The following is a 20,027-nucleotide window of genomic DNA, read 5'->3' as shown; positions in this document are numbered from 1 at the left end:
GTGCTGGCCCCAGGCTGCCCGCTGCGACCCCAGCGCTCAGCCTGCCTCCCGGGGAGGCCCGGGGCACCGTGCTGGTTATGAAGCCACGCAGGTCCTTGCCCAGGCCGCCAGCCTCGGTTCATCCGGTTCCTGTTGCCCTGCACGCCGAGGAGCAGCAAGACCGGTCTTCTGCCAGGGGGCGCCCTCTTCCAGCCTTCCTGGCCTCAACCTGTTTGGTTTTTTTTTGCGTGTATGGGACTGGGGATTGAACCCAGGGCCTTCACAATGAACTACATCCTCAGCTCCTTTTTATGTTTTATTTTGAGATGGGGTCTCACCAGGCCACCGAGTTTCCGAGGCCTGGCTCAAACTTGTGATTCTCCTGCTTCAGCCTCCTGGGAGTGCTATGATCGCAGATGGACACCACGCCTGGCTTCAGTTTATTTCGTGCTCCAGTTAGGCTTGCAGGACACTAGTCTCATTTCTTCCCCTGCATTTACCACTGGGGATGGGCAGAGCAGTCCTGCGGGCTTCCCTTTGTCCTTGCCGCCCGCAGTGTCCTCGCACTGTAGATCAGGGAAACCAAGTCTGCCATGCCTTCTACCTGCGCTCTCTGGCCGCAGGAAGAAAAACACAGGCCCCTTTGTTTGTTTGTGTGTTTGTTTTGGTACGGGGGATTGAACTCAGCTACTTGTGCTTGTGAGGCAGGCAGTGGAAACACTGAGCTCATTCCCCACCCCCCACTTTTCCTGAAATTCTCTGTGGTCCTTTGAACCCAGGGCCTTCACACCATGAACCATCCTAGTGCTTTGTAAGTAGCCCAGGCTGGACTTCCCTTGCGATCTCTACCCCAGCCTCCCAAGTGTGGGGTGAAGGGTGCGCTCAGTCCCTCAGGACCAGGGCACAGTGCCCTATGTGTCCCTACAGAGGAGTGTCGATGAGAGCCAGGCTCAGCAGTGCCACTTTCTGTTCCTAATCCCCTGTCTCCCTGGAGATTGACCCTTAGGAAGAGCTCAGACAATGGGCTCCCTGCAACTGAGGTCCTGCTCCGAGCTGTGCCAGGCACCCCACACAGGACCCTGCCTTGGCACAATACCTTGGCCCCACTCCCCAGGTTACTGGCTGCTCACAGACGCCCCTGGGGTCCAGGAGAACTGCTGCTGTCAGCCTGAAGAGGGTCCCTGCAGAAAGGTCAGGAGCTCACCCTGGGGAAGCCAGGGTCAAAAGCTGGAACGGGGGGTCACACCCCTGCCCGGCTCCTTCCTCTGGCCCATGGCACTTTCCCCAGGCGCTTTCTCCTAAAGCATCCCTCAACAGCCCCAGTGTCTGAACCTGGGCTCTGCTCCCGGGCGCAGGAGCACTGAGGGTCTACCGTGGTCACTGACCTCTGCTCTCCACCCATAGACTGGAGAGCCGTCACTACTTCCTCCACGCTCCTGAGAGGGGCCGACAGGAACGTGACTTGGGGCTGTGCCAGCTGGGGCTCCCACCAGTGTGTGGCCCAGGCTTGTCTCAAGCTCCCACAACCCTCCTGCTTCAGCCTTCTGAGTGCTGGGATGACAGGCATGCGCCACAGTGCGGGCTGGGATCTCTGTTCTTCAGGGGAAAGATCTCACATGTCTCCTTCAGGGTGTGCCTTCTTCCCCTGCCTGGGCAGTGGGCTCTGAAGAATTCGGAAGCAAGGAATGGCGGCAGTGCCACAGAAGGTGGTTCTCACGAGCCCCGCTGGGTAGGTGTGGAGTCGACCAGCCTGGGCTTGTCTTAGACAAGGCGCACTTACAGCGGAGAAGGGCAGAGCCAGATGAAGACGCAGAGAAACCTAAGTGAGTGATAGAGAGATGGGCACATCACTAAAAGAAAACTTGCAAACTAAATCCTAATTCGTACAGACGGGAAAACTGAAGCTCTGAGCTAGGCGGGATGTCGCACACCTGCATTCCCAGCACTCAGGAGGCTGAGGCAGAAGGATCGCTGTGAGTTCAAGGCCAGCCTGAGCTACCTAAGCAATACCCTGTCTCAAAAAACAAAGTACAAAAAAAAACCCAACCCCAAACCAAACAAAAAACAAAGCAAGGCTCAAAAAGCTCATGTAGTGAAAAATTTTAAATCAGATGAAAATATAAGAAGAAATCAAAAACGGTCTGTCATTCCAATGAGGGTGTGGGGTGCCCTGGGGTAAGGCGCAGGACCGGGGAGCCCACAGCCCCAGGGCGGGTAGGAGAGAATGGGAAGCCAGCCCAGCCTGGGCGGAGACAGACCTGGGGTCACAGCCCCTGCTTCCTCCTGTGACTCAGGCACTGGCTAAAGGTCGGCGTGGTTCCCCTCCCTTCTTCCCCTTGGCCTCTGCTTCTCGGACTGGTTGGATATCACAGAAGACGGAGCCGTGCGGCCTTGACTGGGGTTGTGGGGTGCCTGCCGGTGGGCTGCAGTGGCTTACTTCCTGCGGGACAGCCCTGGAGCCTCTCTTCCTCTCTGTTCACTTCTTCCATGAGGCCAAGGGGAGCCTCAGCAATGGGAGTGCTCAGAATCCATGGCACTGCCCTCTGCACCATGCCGGTGGCCGCCCTGGCTGGCTGTCCGTCTGCACCATCTGCCGGCCAGCAGGGCCCTGCAGTGGGTGCAGCTGCCACTGGGCTCCCAGCAGCAGAACCTCGGGGCAATGTGTGTAACTCAGAAGCTGCCCTGGAGTGCTCTGTCCCGCAGCAGCAGCAGAGACAAGACACCCACAAGGTCCTCGGTGCAGCTCAGACCACTGCGAGTGGACAATATCTTTGCTCTTTGATCTTTATTAATAAATGCTACAAAATTCACTGCATACCCTGAGTTATTTCTCATCAGTCAGGAAAACGCTTCCCAGAACTTAGACACAGCCGTGCTGGACCCCAGGGGTGTGCCCTGCTCTTCCACTGCCACTGAGCTGGCCCTTTGTTCAAGGGACCCTTGGGTCCCCATGGCTGTGGGACTGGCCAAAGTGGGTGGCTGCTTTGTATCCGAGGCAGCGTTGAAATTTACTTTAAAAACAAAGATGGCCAGGCACTCCTGTCATCCCAGCAGTCTGGGAGGCTGATGCAGGAGGATCATAAGTTGGAGCTCAGCCAAGCAAGAACCCTGTCTCAAAAATTTGCAAAACGTGCTGGGGATGTAGTTCAGTGTGAAGGCCTTGGGTTCAGTCCCCAGGACTGCAGAAAAAACAAAAGAGAAAACAAACCCAAGAGACAGACGGCGGCACTGAGTGATGGATCAGGCCGGTGATAGTGAGAATGCAGGTGCTGTGCTCTGGCCTGGGAGCTCAAGGCCCCTGCTCAGTGTGTGCGGCCAGAAGTGCACAGAGAGCCCAGGAGCAGCCTGCACCTGAGGCCCCTCTGGACGCTGGGGGCCGAGGGATGAGCCAAGTAGACATTGCCAGGGCTTGTGAAGGCTCTCACAGGCCAGGCATCAGCTGCGAGTGTTTCAGACTCCACTCAGCATGTTTACCAGGGGCTGTACCCATGCTCTCCACAGGACTCAGTGAGTCACCCGAGTTTGAGTTGCCTGAGGTCACAACTGTGGCCCAGCAGCTATGCAAATACGAACACACCGTGTGGGTGACGGATAGGCCCAGTGGACCCAGTGTGCATGACATCTGAACCCAGTCCAGTTGGCGGAGGCCACCAGGCACAGCGACAGATGCACCTGGCTGGGAGACTGAAGTCCCTGCTCCCGTGTGACAGCCGCGGATCTGCAGCAGACAGAAGAGCCCCGACAACGGCCAGGCTGGTCTCGACACCTCTCAGTCCTGAGGTAGGAAGGATTCTGGGAGCAAGCTCTCAGCTGTCCGTCTCTGAGCCCCAGGACCATGTGGCCCTTGGTGCTGCAGCCCGAAGGTCCCAGGGTTTCACTTCAGAGCAGGAGGAGCTGGGGCTGAGGGTCCAGGCCCAAGAGACAAGAAGGGTGGGTAGGGTCAGGCCGGAGCCTAGGGGAGGAAGGAGGGAGAGGCCCGGGCAGGGCCCGGGAGCGGGAGGCTCACGCTGGAGCCTACACTTCCTCCTCCTCCCCTTCCTGCCCGGCTGCTGGCCTCACCGATGACGGCTGGGAAAGGGGAAATTCTTGAGTGTAAAGTCCAGCAGGTGGAGGGACCGGGCTGGGACTCCTGTGTCCCTCAGAGTGACAGGACCCATGGCCCAGGCTGCCGGGGGCATCGGGGCCTGGGGGAGCTTGGTTCTACTGGTAAGTCCTCCCGGGCCCAGGGCAGAACCGGACCCCAGGGGAGGGGGTGCTGGGGACCAGACTGCGTGCAGGATGAGGGAAGAGACTCCCTGAAATCGGACCCCAGAGGAATTAGGGGTTGTTATCCCCTGCAGAAGAAAGGGGGCTCCCAGTTTGGGTCAGACTGTGGAGAATCTGACACCTGGCTTAGATAACTACAGTGACAGTGGGACGAGAAACAGCCCCTCAGGCCCAACACGGTGCTCACAGAGACAATGATCAGTGTCTTTCTCCCTCAGACTGAGGAGGGTCCTGGGCCTGGCCACCTCCCTCAGACCGGGATCCAGGCTCAGCCCTTCTCTGTGACCATTTGATGTCTCAATTCAGCCTCTGGTTTTGTTTTCTTCCTATCCTCGGACTTTTCTGGTTACTTCCCCACCCCCAGCGTTGCAAGCCTGTAGTTTTCAAAAATTGAAACCATTAAGTTTATCTTTGGCCTTATCAGTAGAGCCAATGTCGGCTTCGCGTCCCTGAAACCACACCCCTACCATACTTGACCTTGTTCCCTGCGGGAAGAACACGGATATTGGGGTGACCTTTGTCACAACTCAGCCCCGAGCTATCTCCCAGGCCAGGGTGGCGGTTGGGTGGGGGTGGGAGCGTTGTGGGCAGCACCAGCAGGCCCACAATGTCTCCTGGGTCCAGGGGAGGCTTAGGCGTAATTCCTTCTTCCCTGCCTCCTTCCAGAGTCTCTGCAGCTGGACAGGGACCGGGGCAGCTGGTGAGTGACCCTTCAGGGACAAGGAGCCTCAAACCCATGAGCCTCCTGGGGCTCCAAAAGGACCTCCCTATCCAGGAGAGGGGTTAGAAGGGAGAACTCAGCGTGGGGCTGGGTGAGGGGTGAGGGGGAGTAATGACCGGCACTGCCCGACATGAGACCCTCATCCGACCCCAACACAGTGACCAACCTGAGAGTGGACGCTCAGACCAACCGCTCCAGCAGCCTGGGCTGGGAGGAGCCCGAGGGCTCAGACTCACAGAGCCTCACCTACTGGGTCCTGCCAGCTGCAGACCATGCCACAAGTGAGGCCCGGGGCGCCACAGACACCAGTGTCACCGTGCAGGAACTGCGTCCTGGGTTTTTATGTGCATCTTCTGTGTGGGTGGAAAAAGATAGAGTCAACAGCACCAGAGAGTTTCTCACTGCTGCTACAGTTGAGAAGCAACCAGAATTTTACTTCCTTTTTTGGTACTGGGTATTGACCAGTATTTGAAGCTCTTCAGTTCTGTGGTAGTGGAGATTCACTCCAAGGCCTGCACACTGAGCTCTATCCCAGCTCTTATTTTTTTGTTTTAAGAGACAGTTTTGCTATATTACCCTGGCAGGAATTGAACTGATCCTCCTGTCTCAGCTTCCTAGCGTTCTGGGACTGGAGGGTGCACCACCACAGTTGGCTCTTAATGTTCCCTTTGCGGAATTGCGATGGGGCGACAGGAGAATGTGGCAGCTCTGGGTTCAATAGAAATACACAGAAAACACTCTTGGAAACTTCAGTTTTCTATCAGCCACATAAAAGTGTAGGAAAAATCAGGTGAAATCATCCTCATGAGATATTTCATGTAGCCCAACAGATGAACAAAATACTTCCGTTCCAACATGTGCTGTAAATAGGAAGGCTGAAGGCGATCTGGCATGCACAATTCCAAACCAAGCTAGGTGTGGGGTGCACGCCTGTGGTCCAGGGCCCCGGAGGTTGAGGCAACAGAACTGCTGTGAGTTTGAGGCCAACCTGAGCTACATAGCAGGACCCTATCTCTAAGAAAAAAAAAAGTCCAACTGCATGCCAAATTCTCCCCAACTTGGTAGGTACTTTACACTCATGGCCCACCTGGAGTAGAATGAGCCCCATCCCAGGGGCTCCACAGTGCCACGGGACCTATGCCGCCACATTGGATGGTGCAGGTCTGAGCCACCTCACCTCCACCTACTGCTTCCTGGGTCAAGGAAGTGCAGGATCATGTAGGAGCCAGGACATAAAACTGTTTTGCTTCTGTCCCTGTGCTCAGCCCCCAACCCAGTGAGGAACCTGAGAGCGGTCACTCAGACCAACGACTCCATCAGCCTGGGCTGGGAGGAGCCCGAGGGCTCAGACTCACAGAACCTCACCTACTGGGTCCTGTGGACTGGAGACGGATACGGAGGTGACGCCCGGAACACCACAAACACCATTGTCACCGTGGAGGGGCTGCGTCCTGGGTCTTCATATGCCTTTTCTGTGTGGGTGGAAAAAGATGGAGTCAACAGCAGCAGGGAGACTCTCAGCGCTGCTACAGGTAAGAAGCAACCTGTATTTGAAGCTCTTTAATTCCATGGTACTGGAGATTCACTCCAAGACCTTCACACTGAGCTCTATTCCTAGCTCTTGTTTCTTTGGTTTTTTGTTTGTTTGTTTTAAGAGAAAGTTTTTCTAAATTCTTCCAGCTGGAATTGAGCTTCTGATCCTTCTGTCTCAACCCCCTAGAATATTGGGATTACCATTTGCACCACTTGGCTCTTAATCTTTCCTTTTCTAGGGACTGGATGGAGTGCTTGAGCATAGACAGGAGAATGTGGCAGGATCTTCGGTTCAATAGAAATACACAAAACCCACAAATGTAACCATCAATTTTCTATCAAGCACGTAAAAATGAACGAAAGATCAGGTGAGATGGATCCTCATAGGATCTATCATGTAGTGTGATCCAATGTAAAACAGTTCCATTTTATAGGGAATAGGAAAAGGGATGTCACCAGAGACCCCTTCAGTGGGTCCTGGTCCCCTGTGAGCCACTACAGCACAAAGCTAATAAGAATCAAAAATGAAATGAGACTTGGAGAGAAAGCTGGGTCTTGGGGCTGATCAGTGCTGCTCTGGGAAGCAAAGACAAGGCCCCAAGGACATCCAGTTTTTACTGGTTACAAGTATGGGATGCAAGTGAGCAGGGTATGTTTTGAAGAAATCTAATGACATAGGGCCAAACATCTGGCATGATGGCACCAAGCTGGACTGTAAGGGAGGAGGCACTGCTGTCTTCCTTGGAGCGAACAAAGTGATACTGGGACCAGGTAAAATTAGCAAGCAACTCATCGGGTCAGTGAGAAGCCCTAATTCGGGGGAAAGGATTTTATATGGGGTCAGGCTGACCTCAGCTGCACATAACTCAGTAGAGCCCTGGCACTTCATAGACCAGGACTTAGGCCTCCAAGGCAGACATTGCAGAAGGGGCTCTACCCCCCGAGTCCGAAATCTGACATACCCATTTGAGTCACACAGAGCTTCAGTCTGACTCCTGATATAAACAATACAGCTGAATTGTGGAAAGCAAGAATCAGGTGCCACTCATAGCCCACTAGTACTAGGCAGGGGTGTTGCTGTGGCATTTCATCGTGTAATTTATGTAGAAAGGGTGAGTGAGGTTTATGTTCCCAATTACACATTTACTGTGCCTAACCGGATAGGTCCTCTACCTCGACTACATGTGTGCCGAGAACTAGCCCAGCCCAAGGGCCCTACAGTCTCATGGGACAAGCGCTGTGATATTGGACAGAGCAGGTCTGAGCCACCTCGCCTCCATCCAGTGTGTCCCAGATTAAGGAGAGACAGGAACATGTGAGTCCAAGAACCACAACTCATTACTTCTTTTGTCCCGATGCTCAGCCCCCAACCCAGTGAGGAACCTGAGAGCGGTCACTCAGACCAACGACTCCATCAGCCTGGGCTGGGAGGAGCCCGAGGGCTCAGACTCACAGAACCTCACCTACTGGGTCCTGTGGACTGGAGATGGACACGGAGGTGACACCCGGAACAGCACAGACACCAGTGTCGCCGTGGAGGGGCTGCATCCTGGGTCTTCATATGTCTTTTCTGTGTGGGTGGAAAAAGATGGAGTCAACAGCAGCAGGGAGACTCTCAGCGCTGCTACAGGTGAGGGACAGCCGCTGTTTCACCCTTTTCTTAGTAAAGGGAAGTAGTGCTTGTGGTTGGAAATGACCAGAGAATGTTGCCTGTCGTGTGATCCAGTAGAAATACAATGTAAGCTACATGTGTAAACTTCAGTCTTTAGTCAGCTATATCCAAGTAAGAAAAAAGGAGGAGGTGAAATGGATCATCATGACCTATTTCATGTAGCACAGCTGATCTAAAATACTGTCGTTTCAACATGTGATCAGTATCCAAAGCATCCTGAGATCTGACATTCCCAATTTGACTCCAGATCCTTCTCCACTTGATGTGTGCCATACACGCATTGGCTCATCTCAGGGGGAAGGAGCCTATCCAAGGGCTCCAAGTTCCACGGACCTGTGCTGCCACATTGAGCCGTGCCAGGCTGGGCCACCTCAAGCCCTCCCACTGGGTTCAACTGGCAACAAAACACTGGACAGTTTGAAAACCAATACTACAGCTCATTTCTGTTCCTGCCCATATTTTTAGCCCCAAATCCAGTGACCAACCTCAGAGTGGACGCTCAGACCAACAGCTCCATCACCCTGAGCTGGGAGGAGCCCGAGGGCTCAGACTCACAGAACCTCACCTACTGGGTCCTGTGGACTGGAGATGGACACGGAGGTGACACCTGGAACATCACAGACACCAGTGTCACTGTGGAGGGGCTGCGTCCTGGGTCTTCATATGCCTTTTCTGTGTGGGTAGAAAAAGATGGAGTCAGCAGCACCAGAGAGTTTCTCAGTGCTGCTACAGGTGAGAAGCAACCAGAATTTTACTTTTCTTCTTCTTTTTTTTTTGGTACTGGGTATCAAATTCAGGACCTTGCACTTGAGAGACAGGTGGCAGAACCACTGAGCTAAATCTCCAGCCCTTTTGTAAGCGACCAGTATTTGAAGCTCTTCAGTTCTGTGGTAGTGGAGATTCACTCCAAGGCCTGCACACTGAGCTCTATCCCAGCTCTTATTTTTTTGTTTTAAGAGACAGTTTTGCTATATTACCCTGGCAGGAATTGAACTGATCCTCCTGTCTCAGCTTCCTAGCGTTCTGGGACTGGAGGGTGCACCACCACAGTTGGCTCTTAATGTTCCCTTTGCGGAATTGCGATGGGGCGACAGGAGAATGTGGCAGCTCTGGGTTCAATAGAAATACACAGAAAACACTCTTGGAAACTTCAGTTTTCTATCAGCCACATAAAAGTGTAGGAAAAATCAGGTGAAATCATCCTCATGAGATATTTCATGTAGCCCAACAGATGAACAAAATACTTCCGTTCCAACATGTGCTGTAAATAGGAAGGCTGAAGGCGATCTGGCATGCACAATTCCAAACCAAGCTAGGTGTGGGGTGCACGCCTGTGGTCCAGGGCCCCGGAGGTTGAGGCAACAGAACTGCTGTGAGTTTGAGGCCAACCTGAGCTACATAGCAGGACCCTATCTCTAAGAAAAAAAAAAGTGTGATCCAGTAGAAATACAATGTAAGCTACATGTGTAAACTTCAGTCTTTAGTCAGCTATATCCAAGTAAGAAAAAAGGAGGAGGTGAAATGGATCATCATGACCTATTTCATGTAGCACAGCTGATCTAAAATACTGTCGTTTCAACATGTGATCAGTATCCAAAGCATCCTGAGATCTGACATTCCCAATTTGACTCCAGATCCTTCTCCACTTGATGTGTGCCATACACGCATTGGCTCATCTCAGGGGGAAGGAGCCTATCCAAGGGCTCCAAGTTCCACGGACCTGTGCTGCCACATTGAGCCGTGCCAGGCTGGGCCACCTCAAGCCCTCCCACTGGGTTCAACTGGCAACAAAACACTGGACAGTTTGAAAACCAATACTACAGCTCATTTCTGTTCCTGCCCATATTTTTAGCCCCAAATCCAGTGACCAACCTCAGAGTGGACGCTCAGACCAACAGCTCCATCACCCTGAGCTGGGAGGAGCCCGAGGGCTCAGACTCACAGAACCTCACCTACTGGGTCCTGTGGACTGGAGATGGACACGGAGGTGACACCTGGAACATCACAGACACCAGTGTCACTGTGGAGGGGCTGCGTCCTGGGTCTTCATATGCCTTTTCTGTGTGGGTAGAAAAAGATGGAGTCAGCAGCACCAGAGAGTTTCTCAGTGCTGCTACAGGTGAGAAGCAACCAGAATTTTACTTTTCTTCTTCTTTTTTTTTTGGTACTGGGTATCAAATTCAGGACCTTGCACTTGAGAGACAGGTGGCAGAACCACTGAGCTAAATCTCCAGCCCTTTTGTAAGCGACCAGTATTTGAAGCTCTTCAGTTCTGTGGTAGTGGAGATTCACTCCAAGGCCTGCACACTGAGCTCTATCCCAGCTCTTATTTTTTTGTTTTAAGAGACAGTTTTGCTATATTACCCTGGCAGGAATTGAACTGATCCTCCTGTCTCAGCTTCCTAGCGTTCTGGGACTGGAGGGTGCACCACCACAGTTGGCTCTTAATGTTCCCTTTGCGGAATTGCGATGGGGCGACAGGAGAATGTGGCAGCTCTGGGTTCAATAGAAATACACAGAAAACACTCTTGGAAACTTCAGTTTTCTATCAGCCACATAAAAGTGTAGGAAAAATCAGGTGAAATCATCCTCATGAGATATTTCATGTAGCCCAACAGATGAACAAAATACTTCCGTTCCAACATGTGCTGTAAATAGGAAGGCTGAAGGCGATCTGGCATGCACAATTCCAAACCAAGCTAGGTGTGGGGTGCACGCCTGTGGTCCAGGGCCCCGGAGGTTGAGGCAACAGAACTGCTGTGAGTTTGAGGCCAACCTGAGCTACATAGCAGGACCCTATCTCTAAGAAAAAAAAAAGTCCAACTGCATGCCAAATTCTCCCCAACTTGGTAGGTACTTTACACTCATGGCCCACCTGGAGTAGAATGAGCCCCATCCCAGGGGCTCCACAGTGCCACGGGACCTATGCCGCCACATTGGATGGTGCAGGTCTGAGCCACCTCACCTCCACCTACTGCTTCCTGGGTCAAGGAAGTGCAGGATCATGTAGGAGCCAGGACATAAAACTGTTTTGCTTCTGTCCCTGTGCTCAGCCCCCAACCCAGTGAGGAACCTGAGAGCGGTCACTCAGACCAACGACTCCATCAGCCTGGGCTGGGAGGAGCCCGAGGGCTCAGACTCACAGAACCTCACCTACTGGGTCCTGTGGACTGGAGACGGATACGGAGGTGACGCCCGGAACACCACAAACACCATTGTCACCGTGGAGGGGCTGCGTCCTGGGTCTTCATATGCCTTTTCTGTGTGGGTGGAAAAAGATGGAGTCAACAGCAGCAGGGAGACTCTCAGCGCTGCTACAGGTAAGAAGCAACCTGTATTTGAAGCTCTTTAATTCCATGGTACTGGAGATTCACTCCAAGACCTTCACACTGAGCTCTATTCCTAGCTCTTGTTTCTTTGGTTTTTTGTTTGTTTGTTTTAAGAGAAAGTTTTTCTAAATTCTTCCAGCTGGAATTGAGCTTCTGATCCTTCTGTCTCAACCCCCTAGAATATTGGGATTACCATTTGCACCACTTGGCTCTTAATCTTTCCTTTTCTAGGGACTGGATGGAGTGCTTGAGCATAGACAGGAGAATGTGGCAGGATCTTCGGTTCAATAGAAATACACAAAACCCACAAATGTAACCATCAATTTTCTATCAAGCACGTAAAAATGAACGAAAGATCAGGTGAGATGGATCCTCATAGGATCTATCATGTAGTGTGATCCAATGTAAAACAGTTCCATTTTATAGGGAATAGGAAAAGGGATGTCACCAGAGACCCCTTCAGTGGGTCCTGGTCCCCTGTGAGCCACTACAGCACAAAGCTAATAAGAATCAAAAATGAAATGAGACTTGGAGAGAAAGCTGGGTCTTGGGGCTGATCAGTGCTGCTCTGGGAAGCAAAGACAAGGCCCCAAGGACATCCAGTTTTTACTGGTTACAAGTATGGGATGCAAGTGAGCAGGGTATGTTTTGAAGAAATCTAATGACATAGGGCCAAACATCTGGCATGATGGCACCAAGCTGGACTGTAAGGGAGGAGGCACTGCTGTCTTCCTTGGAGCAAACAAAGTGATACTGGGACCAGGTAAAATTAGCAAGCAACTCATCGGGTCAGTGAGAAGCCCTAATTCGGGGGAAAGGATTTTATATGGGGTCAGGCTGACCTCAGCTGCACATAACTCAGTAGAGCCCTGGCACTTCATAGACCAGGACTTAGGCCTCCAAGGCAGACATTGCAGAAGGGGCTCTACCCCCCGAGTCCGAAATCTGACATACCCATTTGAGTCACACAGAGCTTCAGTCTGACTCCTGATATAAACAATACAGCTGAATTGTGGAAAGCAAGAATCAGGTGCCACTCATAGCCCACTAGTACTAGGCAGGGGTGTTGCTGTGGCATTTCATCGTGTAATTTATGTAGAAAGGGTGAGTGAGGTTTATGTTCCCAATTACACATTTACTGTGCCTAACCGGATAGGTCCTCTACCTCGACTACATGTGTGCCGAGAACTAGCCCAGCCCAAGGGCCCTACAGTCTCATGGGACAAGCGCTGTGATATTGGACAGAGCAGGTCTGAGCCACCTCGCCTCCATCCAGTGTGTCCCAGATTAAGGAGAGACAGGAACATGTGAGTCCAAGAACCACAACTCATTACTTCTTTTGTCCCGATGCTCAGCCCCCAACCCAGTGAGGAACCTGAGAGCGGTCACTCAGACCAACGACTCCATCAGCCTGGGCTGGGAGGAGCCCGAGGGCTCAGACTCACAGAACCTCACCTACTGGGTCCTGTGGACTGGAGATGGACACGGAGGTGACACCCGGAACAGCACAGACACCAGTGTCGCCATGGAGGGGCTGCATCCTGGGTCTTCATATGTCTTTTCTGTGTGGGTGGAAAAAGATGGAGTCAACAGCAGCAGGGAGACTCTCAGCGCTGCTACAGGTGAGGGACAGCCGCTGTTTCACCCTTTTCTTAGTAAAGGGAAGTAGTGCTTGTGGTTGGAAATGACCAGAGAATGTTGCCTGTCGTGTGATCCAGTAGAAATACAATGTAAGCTACATGTGTAAACTTCAGTCTTTAGTCAGCTATATCCAAGTAAGAAAAAAGGAGGAGGTGAAATGGATCATCATGACCTATTTCATGTAGCACAGCTGATCTAAAATACTGTCGTTTCAACATGTGATCAGTATCCAAAGCATCCTGAGATCTGACATTCCCAATTTGACTCCAGATCCTTCTCCACTTGATGTGTGCCATACACGCATTGGCTCATCTCAGGGGGAAGGAGCCTATCCAAGGGCTCCAAGTTCCACGGACCTGTGCTGCCACATTGAGCCGTGCCAGGCTGGGCCACCTCAAGCCCTCCCACTGGGTTCAACTGGCAACAAAACACTGGACAGTTTGAAAACCAATACTACAGCTCATTTCTGTTCCTGCCCATATTTTTAGCCCCAAATCCAGTGACCAACCTCAGAGTGGACGCTCAGACCAACAGCTCCATCACCCTGAGCTGGGAGGAGCCCGAGGGCTCAGACTCACAGAACCTCACCTACTGGGTCCTGTGGACTGGAGATGGACACGGAGGTGACACCTGGAACATCACAGACACCAGTGTCACTGTGGAGGGGCTGCGTCCTGGGTCTTCATATGCCTTTTCTGTGTGGGTAGAAAAAGATGGAGTCAGCAGCACCAGAGAGTTTCTCAGTGCTGCTACAGGTGAGAAGCAACCAGAATTTTACTTTTCTTCTTCTTTTTTTTTTGGTACTGGGTATCAAATTCAGGACCTTGCACTTGAGAGACAGGTGGCAGAACCACTGAGCTAAATCTCCAGCCCTTTTGTAAGCGACCAGTATTTGAAGCTCTTCAGTTCTGTGGTAGTGGAGATTCACTCCAAGGCCTGCACACTGAGCTCTATCCCAGCTCTTATTTTTTTGTTTTAAGAGACAGTTTTGCTATATTACCCTGGCAGGAATTGAACTGATCCTCCTGTCTCAGCTTCCTAGCGTTCTGGGACTGGAGGGTGCACCACCACAGTTGGCTCTTAATGTTCCCTTTGCGGAATTGCGATGGGGCGACAGGAGAATGTGGCAGCTCTGGGTTCAATAGAAATACACAGAAAACACTCTTGGAAACTTCAGTTTTCTATCAGCCACATAAAAGTGTAGGAAAAATCAGGTGAAATCATCCTCATGAGATATTTCATGTAGCCCAACAGATGAACAAAATACTTCCGTTCCAACATGTGCTGTAAATAGGAAGGCTGAAGGCGATCTGGCATGCACAATTCCAAACCAAGCTAGGTGTGGGGTGCACGCCTGTGGTCCAGGGCCCCGGAGGTTGAGGCAACAGAACTGCTGTGAGTTTGAGGCCAACCTGAGCTACATAGCAGGACCCTATCTCTAAGAAAAAAAAAAGTCCAACTGCATGCCAAATTCTCCCCAACTTGGTAGGTACTTTACACTCATGGCCCACCTGGAGTAGAATGAGCCCCATCCCAGGGGCTCCACAGTGCCACGGGACCTATGCCGCCACATTGGATGGTGCAGGTCTGAGCCACCTCACCTCCACCTACTGCTTCCTGGGTCAAGGAAGTGCAGGATCATGTAGGAGCCAGGACATAAAACTGTTTTGCTTCTGTCCCTGTGCTCAGCCCCCAACCCAGTGAGGAACCTGAGAGCGGTCACTCAGACCAACGACTCCATCAGCCTGGGCTGGGAGGAGCCCGAGGGCTCAGACTCACAGAACCTCACCTACTGGGTCCTGTGGACTGGAGACGGATACGGAGGTGACGCCCGGAACACCACAAACACCAGTGTCACCGTGGAGGGGCTGCGTCCTGGGTCTTCATATGCCTTTTCTGTGGGGGTGGAAAAAGATGGAGTCAACAGCACCAGGGAGACTCTCAGCGCTGCTACAGGTGAGGGGCAGCCACTTTTGAACATCTTCTTTTTTACAGAGATTGATAAGGGGGGTGGAGAACAGATAGGACCATGTGGTAGGTTCTGCCAGCTGAGAGAAATAGAATGGAAATCACAAATGTGACCTCCAATTTTTAGTCAGATACAGAAAAATAGCAAAAAAGAAACAAAATGGACCATCATGATATATGTCATGTAGTCCTACTGAACCAAATACTATCATTTCAGTGTGAGACCAACAAAAAAGATCGATGACATTCATCATTTTAAAATTCATACTGAGTGCTCATAACTCATTGCAGAATTATGCTCATGGTGATATCTGGTAGAACGAGCCAGTCTCAAGGGTCCCACACTCATATGGGACCTGTGCCGCCATATTGCATGGTGCAGGTCTGAGCTTCTCATGTCCTCCAGGTAAGGAAGGACCGGAGCATGTGAGAACAGGACATAAAACTGATTTCCCTCCTTTCTGTTGCTATGCTCAGCCCCCAACCCAGTGAGGAACCTGAGAGTGGTCACTCAGACCAATGACTCCATAAGCCTGGGCTGGGAGGAGCCCGAGGGCTCAGACTCACAGAACCTCACCTACTGGGTCCTGTGGACTGGAGATGGACTCACAAGTGACTCCCATAACACAGAGGACACCAATGTCACCCTGCTTGTGCTTTACCCTGGATTCTTGTATGAAGTTTTGGTGTGGGCTGAGAAGAATGGCATTAATAGTTCCCGTGAGACTCAAAATGCTGCCACAGGTGAGATGCTCTCAGTTCACATTTCTTTCTTTTTCTTTTTTTAAAATGTTGTAGTAGGTGATTTAGGAGGATTGCCAGGAGATCATGGTAGAGTGTCTAGCTCATATTTCTTTCTTATTTTAAAATTTTTTTGCTACTGGTAATTGAGCTGAGGATCTTGTGCTTGGGAGGCAGGTGGCAGCATCACTGAGCTAAATCCCGGGCCCTCTACCTCATATTTCTTTGGGCCATATTCAGCCAGATACTTGTGGGTTCACAGGAAAAAGCAAAGCATGTCCTGGTTAACTCTTTGTTCAGGAAATGAAGAACAGTTGTCTGCAATGCCTTCTGCTTCTGGTTTTGGGTGGGGTCTTGGTTACTTTTTTGTTGCTGAGACAAAATACATCCAAAGTTAAAGGAAGAAAGATTTGCTTAGCTTACTGTTTTAGAAGTTTCAGTTTATAGTCAGCTGGCTTCAAGGATGGGTGGCTTGCCAGAGGGGCATTGCAGAGGAGAAACAGTTCATGGTGGGTAAAAGGCAGCAAAACAGTGAAGTATCAAGCAGCAAGCAGCAAGCAACAATGACCCTCTTCTTGTTCGTTATATTTTACCCTTAGGACAGGTAGCGCTCACACCAGGGAGGGCTTTCCCATTATCCACTCCCAGAACCATGCCAAACCACTCAGTAGACTAATTTAGTCATCACACACCCTTGATCAGAGCATCACACACTTAACCTCAGCATCACACACCGAAGATCCAGCCTCCTCTGAAAAGCTCTTCCTATGACTTACATGAGGCTTTGGGGGGACATCTAGATAACAGCCAGAACAGGCGGTCAGGGTCTAAGACTCTAGTCCAGAATCACAGGCATGTGTGCTGGCACAGACAAGGATGTCTGGACTGGGCATGTCACTTGAGTACCAGGGGAATTATATATTACCATCAATGGGACACTGTGGTCTTCTGACCCTTTTTCTAGAACCATCTGTGTCACATTTACATTTCCCAAATTGCTAAAATTGAATATATTTTCATATATTTGTTGGCCATTTGTACTTCTTTTGAGAAGTGCCTGTTTGAATCATCCGCTCATTTATTAATGTTCCTTTCTTTGGTATTTTTTGAGTTCTTTCTCTCTTTATTTTTTAGAGGGAAAAAGTTTATTTGTATTACATTTTGTAGAGGTTTCAGCTGGCTCCAAGGCAGAGTGGAATGGCAGACAGGGCTTCCAGAGGAGACACCATTCATGGTGGCCAGAAGATAGCCAGAGCAGCAAGAAGGTTTGAATTCTGTGTATACTTTAGATATTAACCCTTTTCTGGACAGATAAGTGACAAAGACTTTCTCCCATTCTGTAGGCTGTCTCTTTATCCTGTTGGTCATTTCCTTTGCTGTAAAGAAGCTTTAAACTTGATGTAGTGCTAGCTATTCATGTTTGCTGTACTTTCCTGTGCTATCGAGGCTCTGTTTAGGAAGTCTTTGCCCTTGCCTATGACTTCAAGCATTTTCCCTGTTTTCTAGCAGTTTCTAAGTCTTTGTACTTATAACCATGTCTTTGATCTATTTTGAATGGATTTTTCTACAGAGTTAGAGATCAAGATCTCTTTTCAATCTTCTACCTATAGAAATCCAATTTTTCTAGCGCCATTTGTTAAAGAGCCTGTCTTTTCTCCAATGCGTATTTTTGGCTCCTTTGTCAAGAATCAGATGGCTGTAGTAGCATGGCTTTATTTCTGTGTTCTCTGTTTCATCGCATTGGTCTACATAACTATTTTTTTGGCCAGTATCATGCCGATTTGTCATGATGGCTTTGCAGCATATTTTGAAATCCAGTATGGCTGTGCCTCCAGGATCACTCTTTTTATTCAGGGTTGCTTTGGCTATTGTGGGTCTTTTGTGCTTCCACATGAATTTTAGGATTGTTTTTTCTAGTTCTGTGGAAAATGTCATTGGTGTTTTGTTGGAAATTGCATTGAATTTTAGATCACTTTGGTAATATGCCTGTTTTAACAATATTAATTATGCCAATTCATGAACATGGGATACCTTTTTATATTCTAGTGCTTCAGTTTCTTTCTTCAATATTCTGTAATTTTTATGCAGATTCTTTCATCTACTGATTAGGTTGATTCTTGGGTATGTTTCTAAGCTATTGTGAATTGAATTATTTTCCTGACTTCTTTCTTGGCCTATTCATTACTGGGGTATAGAAAAACTATTGCTTTTTCATGTTGGTTTTGTATACTGAAACTTTGCTGAATTTGTTTATCAGATCTAGAAATCTTTCCATGGAGTCTCCAGAGCTCTTTAAGTACAGGATCATATCATCTGCAAATAAGAATAATGTATCCTATTTTATCCTTTTTATTTCTCTCTTATCTAATTGCTCTTGCTAAAATTTCAAACACTATTGAATAAGAGTGGTGAGAATGGGCATCCTTGTCTTATTTTTTTTCTAGTACTGGTAATTGAACTCAGGACCTTGCACTTGCTAGGCAGGCATGGTGCCACTGAGTTACATCCTCAGCCCTACCATTTTTTATTTTAGAGGAAATGCTTTCAGTTTTCCCTTATTCAGTATCATGTTAGCTATAGGCTTGTGATATATGCCTTTATAATGTTGAGGTACAATCCTTCTATATCTAGTTTCTTAGGGCTTTTATCATGAAGGAATAATGATTTGTTATCACATGCTTTTTCAGCATCAGTTGAGAAGATTATATAATTTTTATCATTGATTCTATTTATTTGGTGTGTTGTTTATTGATTTGCAAATGGAACATTCTTGCATCTCTGAAAAGAAACCAATATGATCATGGTGTTTTGTTTTTTTTTAAATATGTTGTCGAATTCAGTTTTCAAGCTTTTTTTTAAACACAGGTCTTGCTGTGCAGTTTAAGCTGGCCTTGAACTCACTATGTAGCTCAGGCTGGTCTTGAACTTGTGGCAATCTTCCTGCCTCAGCCTCCTGAGTGCTAGGATTACAGGCATGCCAACATGCCCTGCTGCAGAGTTGGGTTTTTTTTGGTTTTGTTTGTTTTTGGATTTTTTACTGGGTATCCAACTTGGATCCTTGAGCTTGTGAGGCAGACAGCAGAACCACTGAGTTGAATCCCCAGCCTGTGCAAGTATTTTAAAAAGGGTTTTTACAACTGTGTTCATGAAGGATGTTGGTGTATAATTTTCATTTTGTGTGTGTCCTTATCTGGTTTGTGATGGGTATGATCTTGGCCTTATAGAATGGGTTAAGGCAAGTTCCTTCCTTTTCTGTTGCATGGTATAGTTTAAGGAGCATTGGTGTTAGCTCTTTACAGATCTGGTAAAATCAGTAGTGAGTCTATTGGGTACTGGACTCTTTGTTGGGAAACTTTTTGTTCATGCTTCAGTCTCATTACTTGCTATTGATCTTTCTATATTTTTATATTCTCTTGGTTCATTTTTGTGATATACATTCTTTTTTTCTAGATTCTCCAATTTATTGGAATATAGGTTTTCAAAATAGTCATTAATGATCCATTGGATTTCAGTGGTGTCTGTAGTAGTATCTCCTTTTTCATATCTTATTATTGGCAAAGGGATTATTGTTTATTTTTCTTTCTTCTTTTTTTGGGGGGGGCTTTGAGGCAAGGTCTCCTCCCATCATAATTCAGGCTGGCCCTGAACTTGCTATGTAGCCCAGGCTGGCCTTGAACTCACAACGATCCTCCTGCCTCGAGTGTTGGGATTACAGGTATGTGCCACCACACCTGGCTCGATTATTGTTTATTTTTCAAAGAACCAACTCTTTACTTTATTGATCTTTTCAATCCCTATTTCATTAATTTCAACTGTGGTTTTTATCTTTCTTAGTATTGAGCTTACTTTAGGTTTCCTCAATTTTCTAAGATCTTGAGATGCATAATTAGGTTTATTCATTTGAGAGCTATGACTTTTTTTAATGTAGGAGCTCTTAGTTATAAATTTTTCTCTCAGTTGTCTTTGCTGTATCTCAGAGATTCTGATATGTTGTGTTCTTGTTTTCATTTGATTCTAAAACTTTTTAAATTTCCCCCTTGATTTCTCCAACAAACCATCAGTCATTAAAAATTGAATTGTTTGGGCCAGGTATTTAGCTCAGTGGTTCCACTGCCTGCCTCGCAAGTACAAGGATCCAAGTTTGATCCCTGGTACCAAAAAAAAAAAAAAAAAAAAA

The 20,027-nt window shown here is 49.0% G+C and overlaps 2 protein-coding genes across 10 annotated transcripts in view; both read left to right on the top strand.

Annotated features, from left to right (window-relative positions):
- Tmem86b (transmembrane protein 86B) overlaps positions 1-2,812 on the top strand; it is a 5,436-nt gene extending 2,624 nt beyond the window's left edge. Inside the window, exons 3-6 of one of the 2 annotated variants that reach the window (XR_778804.2) lie at positions 1,094-1,170; positions 1,609-1,802; positions 1,869-1,952; positions 2,274-2,812. Coding sequence is in view for 1 of the 2 variants with exons in the window: in XM_033766131.1 (XP_033622022.1) it covers positions 1,094-1,170; positions 1,609-1,802; positions 1,869-1,881 (284 nt within the window). In the remaining variant the exon portion in view is untranslated. Of the gene's footprint in view, positions 1-1,093; positions 1,171-1,608; positions 1,803-1,868; positions 1,970-2,273 lie in introns of those variants that run through there. The other variant, XM_033766131.1, reaches the window with a different exon arrangement.
- A 668-nt stretch (positions 2,813-3,480) lies between these two features.
- The window catches only part of Ptprh (protein tyrosine phosphatase receptor type H), a 30,149-nt gene continuing 13,602 nt past the window's right edge, over positions 3,481-20,027 (top strand). Inside the window, exons 1-12 of one of the 8 annotated variants that reach the window (XM_019206401.1) lie at positions 3,766-4,185; positions 4,912-4,945; positions 5,125-5,247; positions 6,232-6,498; positions 7,863-8,129; positions 8,637-8,903; positions 10,024-10,290; positions 11,225-11,491; positions 12,856-13,122; positions 13,630-13,896; positions 14,831-15,097; positions 15,587-15,853. In XM_019206401.1, coding sequence (XP_019061946.1) covers positions 4,135-4,185; positions 4,912-4,945; positions 5,125-5,247; positions 6,232-6,498; positions 7,863-8,129; positions 8,637-8,903; positions 10,024-10,290; positions 11,225-11,491; positions 12,856-13,122; positions 13,630-13,896; positions 14,831-15,097; positions 15,587-15,853 — 2,611 coding nt within the window. In that variant the 5' untranslated portion in view covers positions 3,766-4,134. The other 7 variants (XM_010616931.3, XM_010616934.3, XM_010616932.3 and 4 more) reach the window with 7 other exon arrangements.

Source organism: Fukomys damarensis, unplaced genomic scaffold (assembly GCF_012274545.1).
Source record: "Fukomys damarensis isolate Sample0158 unplaced genomic scaffold, DMR_v1.0_HiC HiC_scaffold_19, whole genome shotgun sequence".
Taxonomy (NCBI): domain Eukaryota; kingdom Metazoa; phylum Chordata; class Mammalia; order Rodentia; family Bathyergidae; genus Fukomys; species Fukomys damarensis.
The sequence above is the reverse complement of the archived record's forward strand: the minus strand, read 5'-3'. Positions and strand labels throughout refer to the sequence as shown.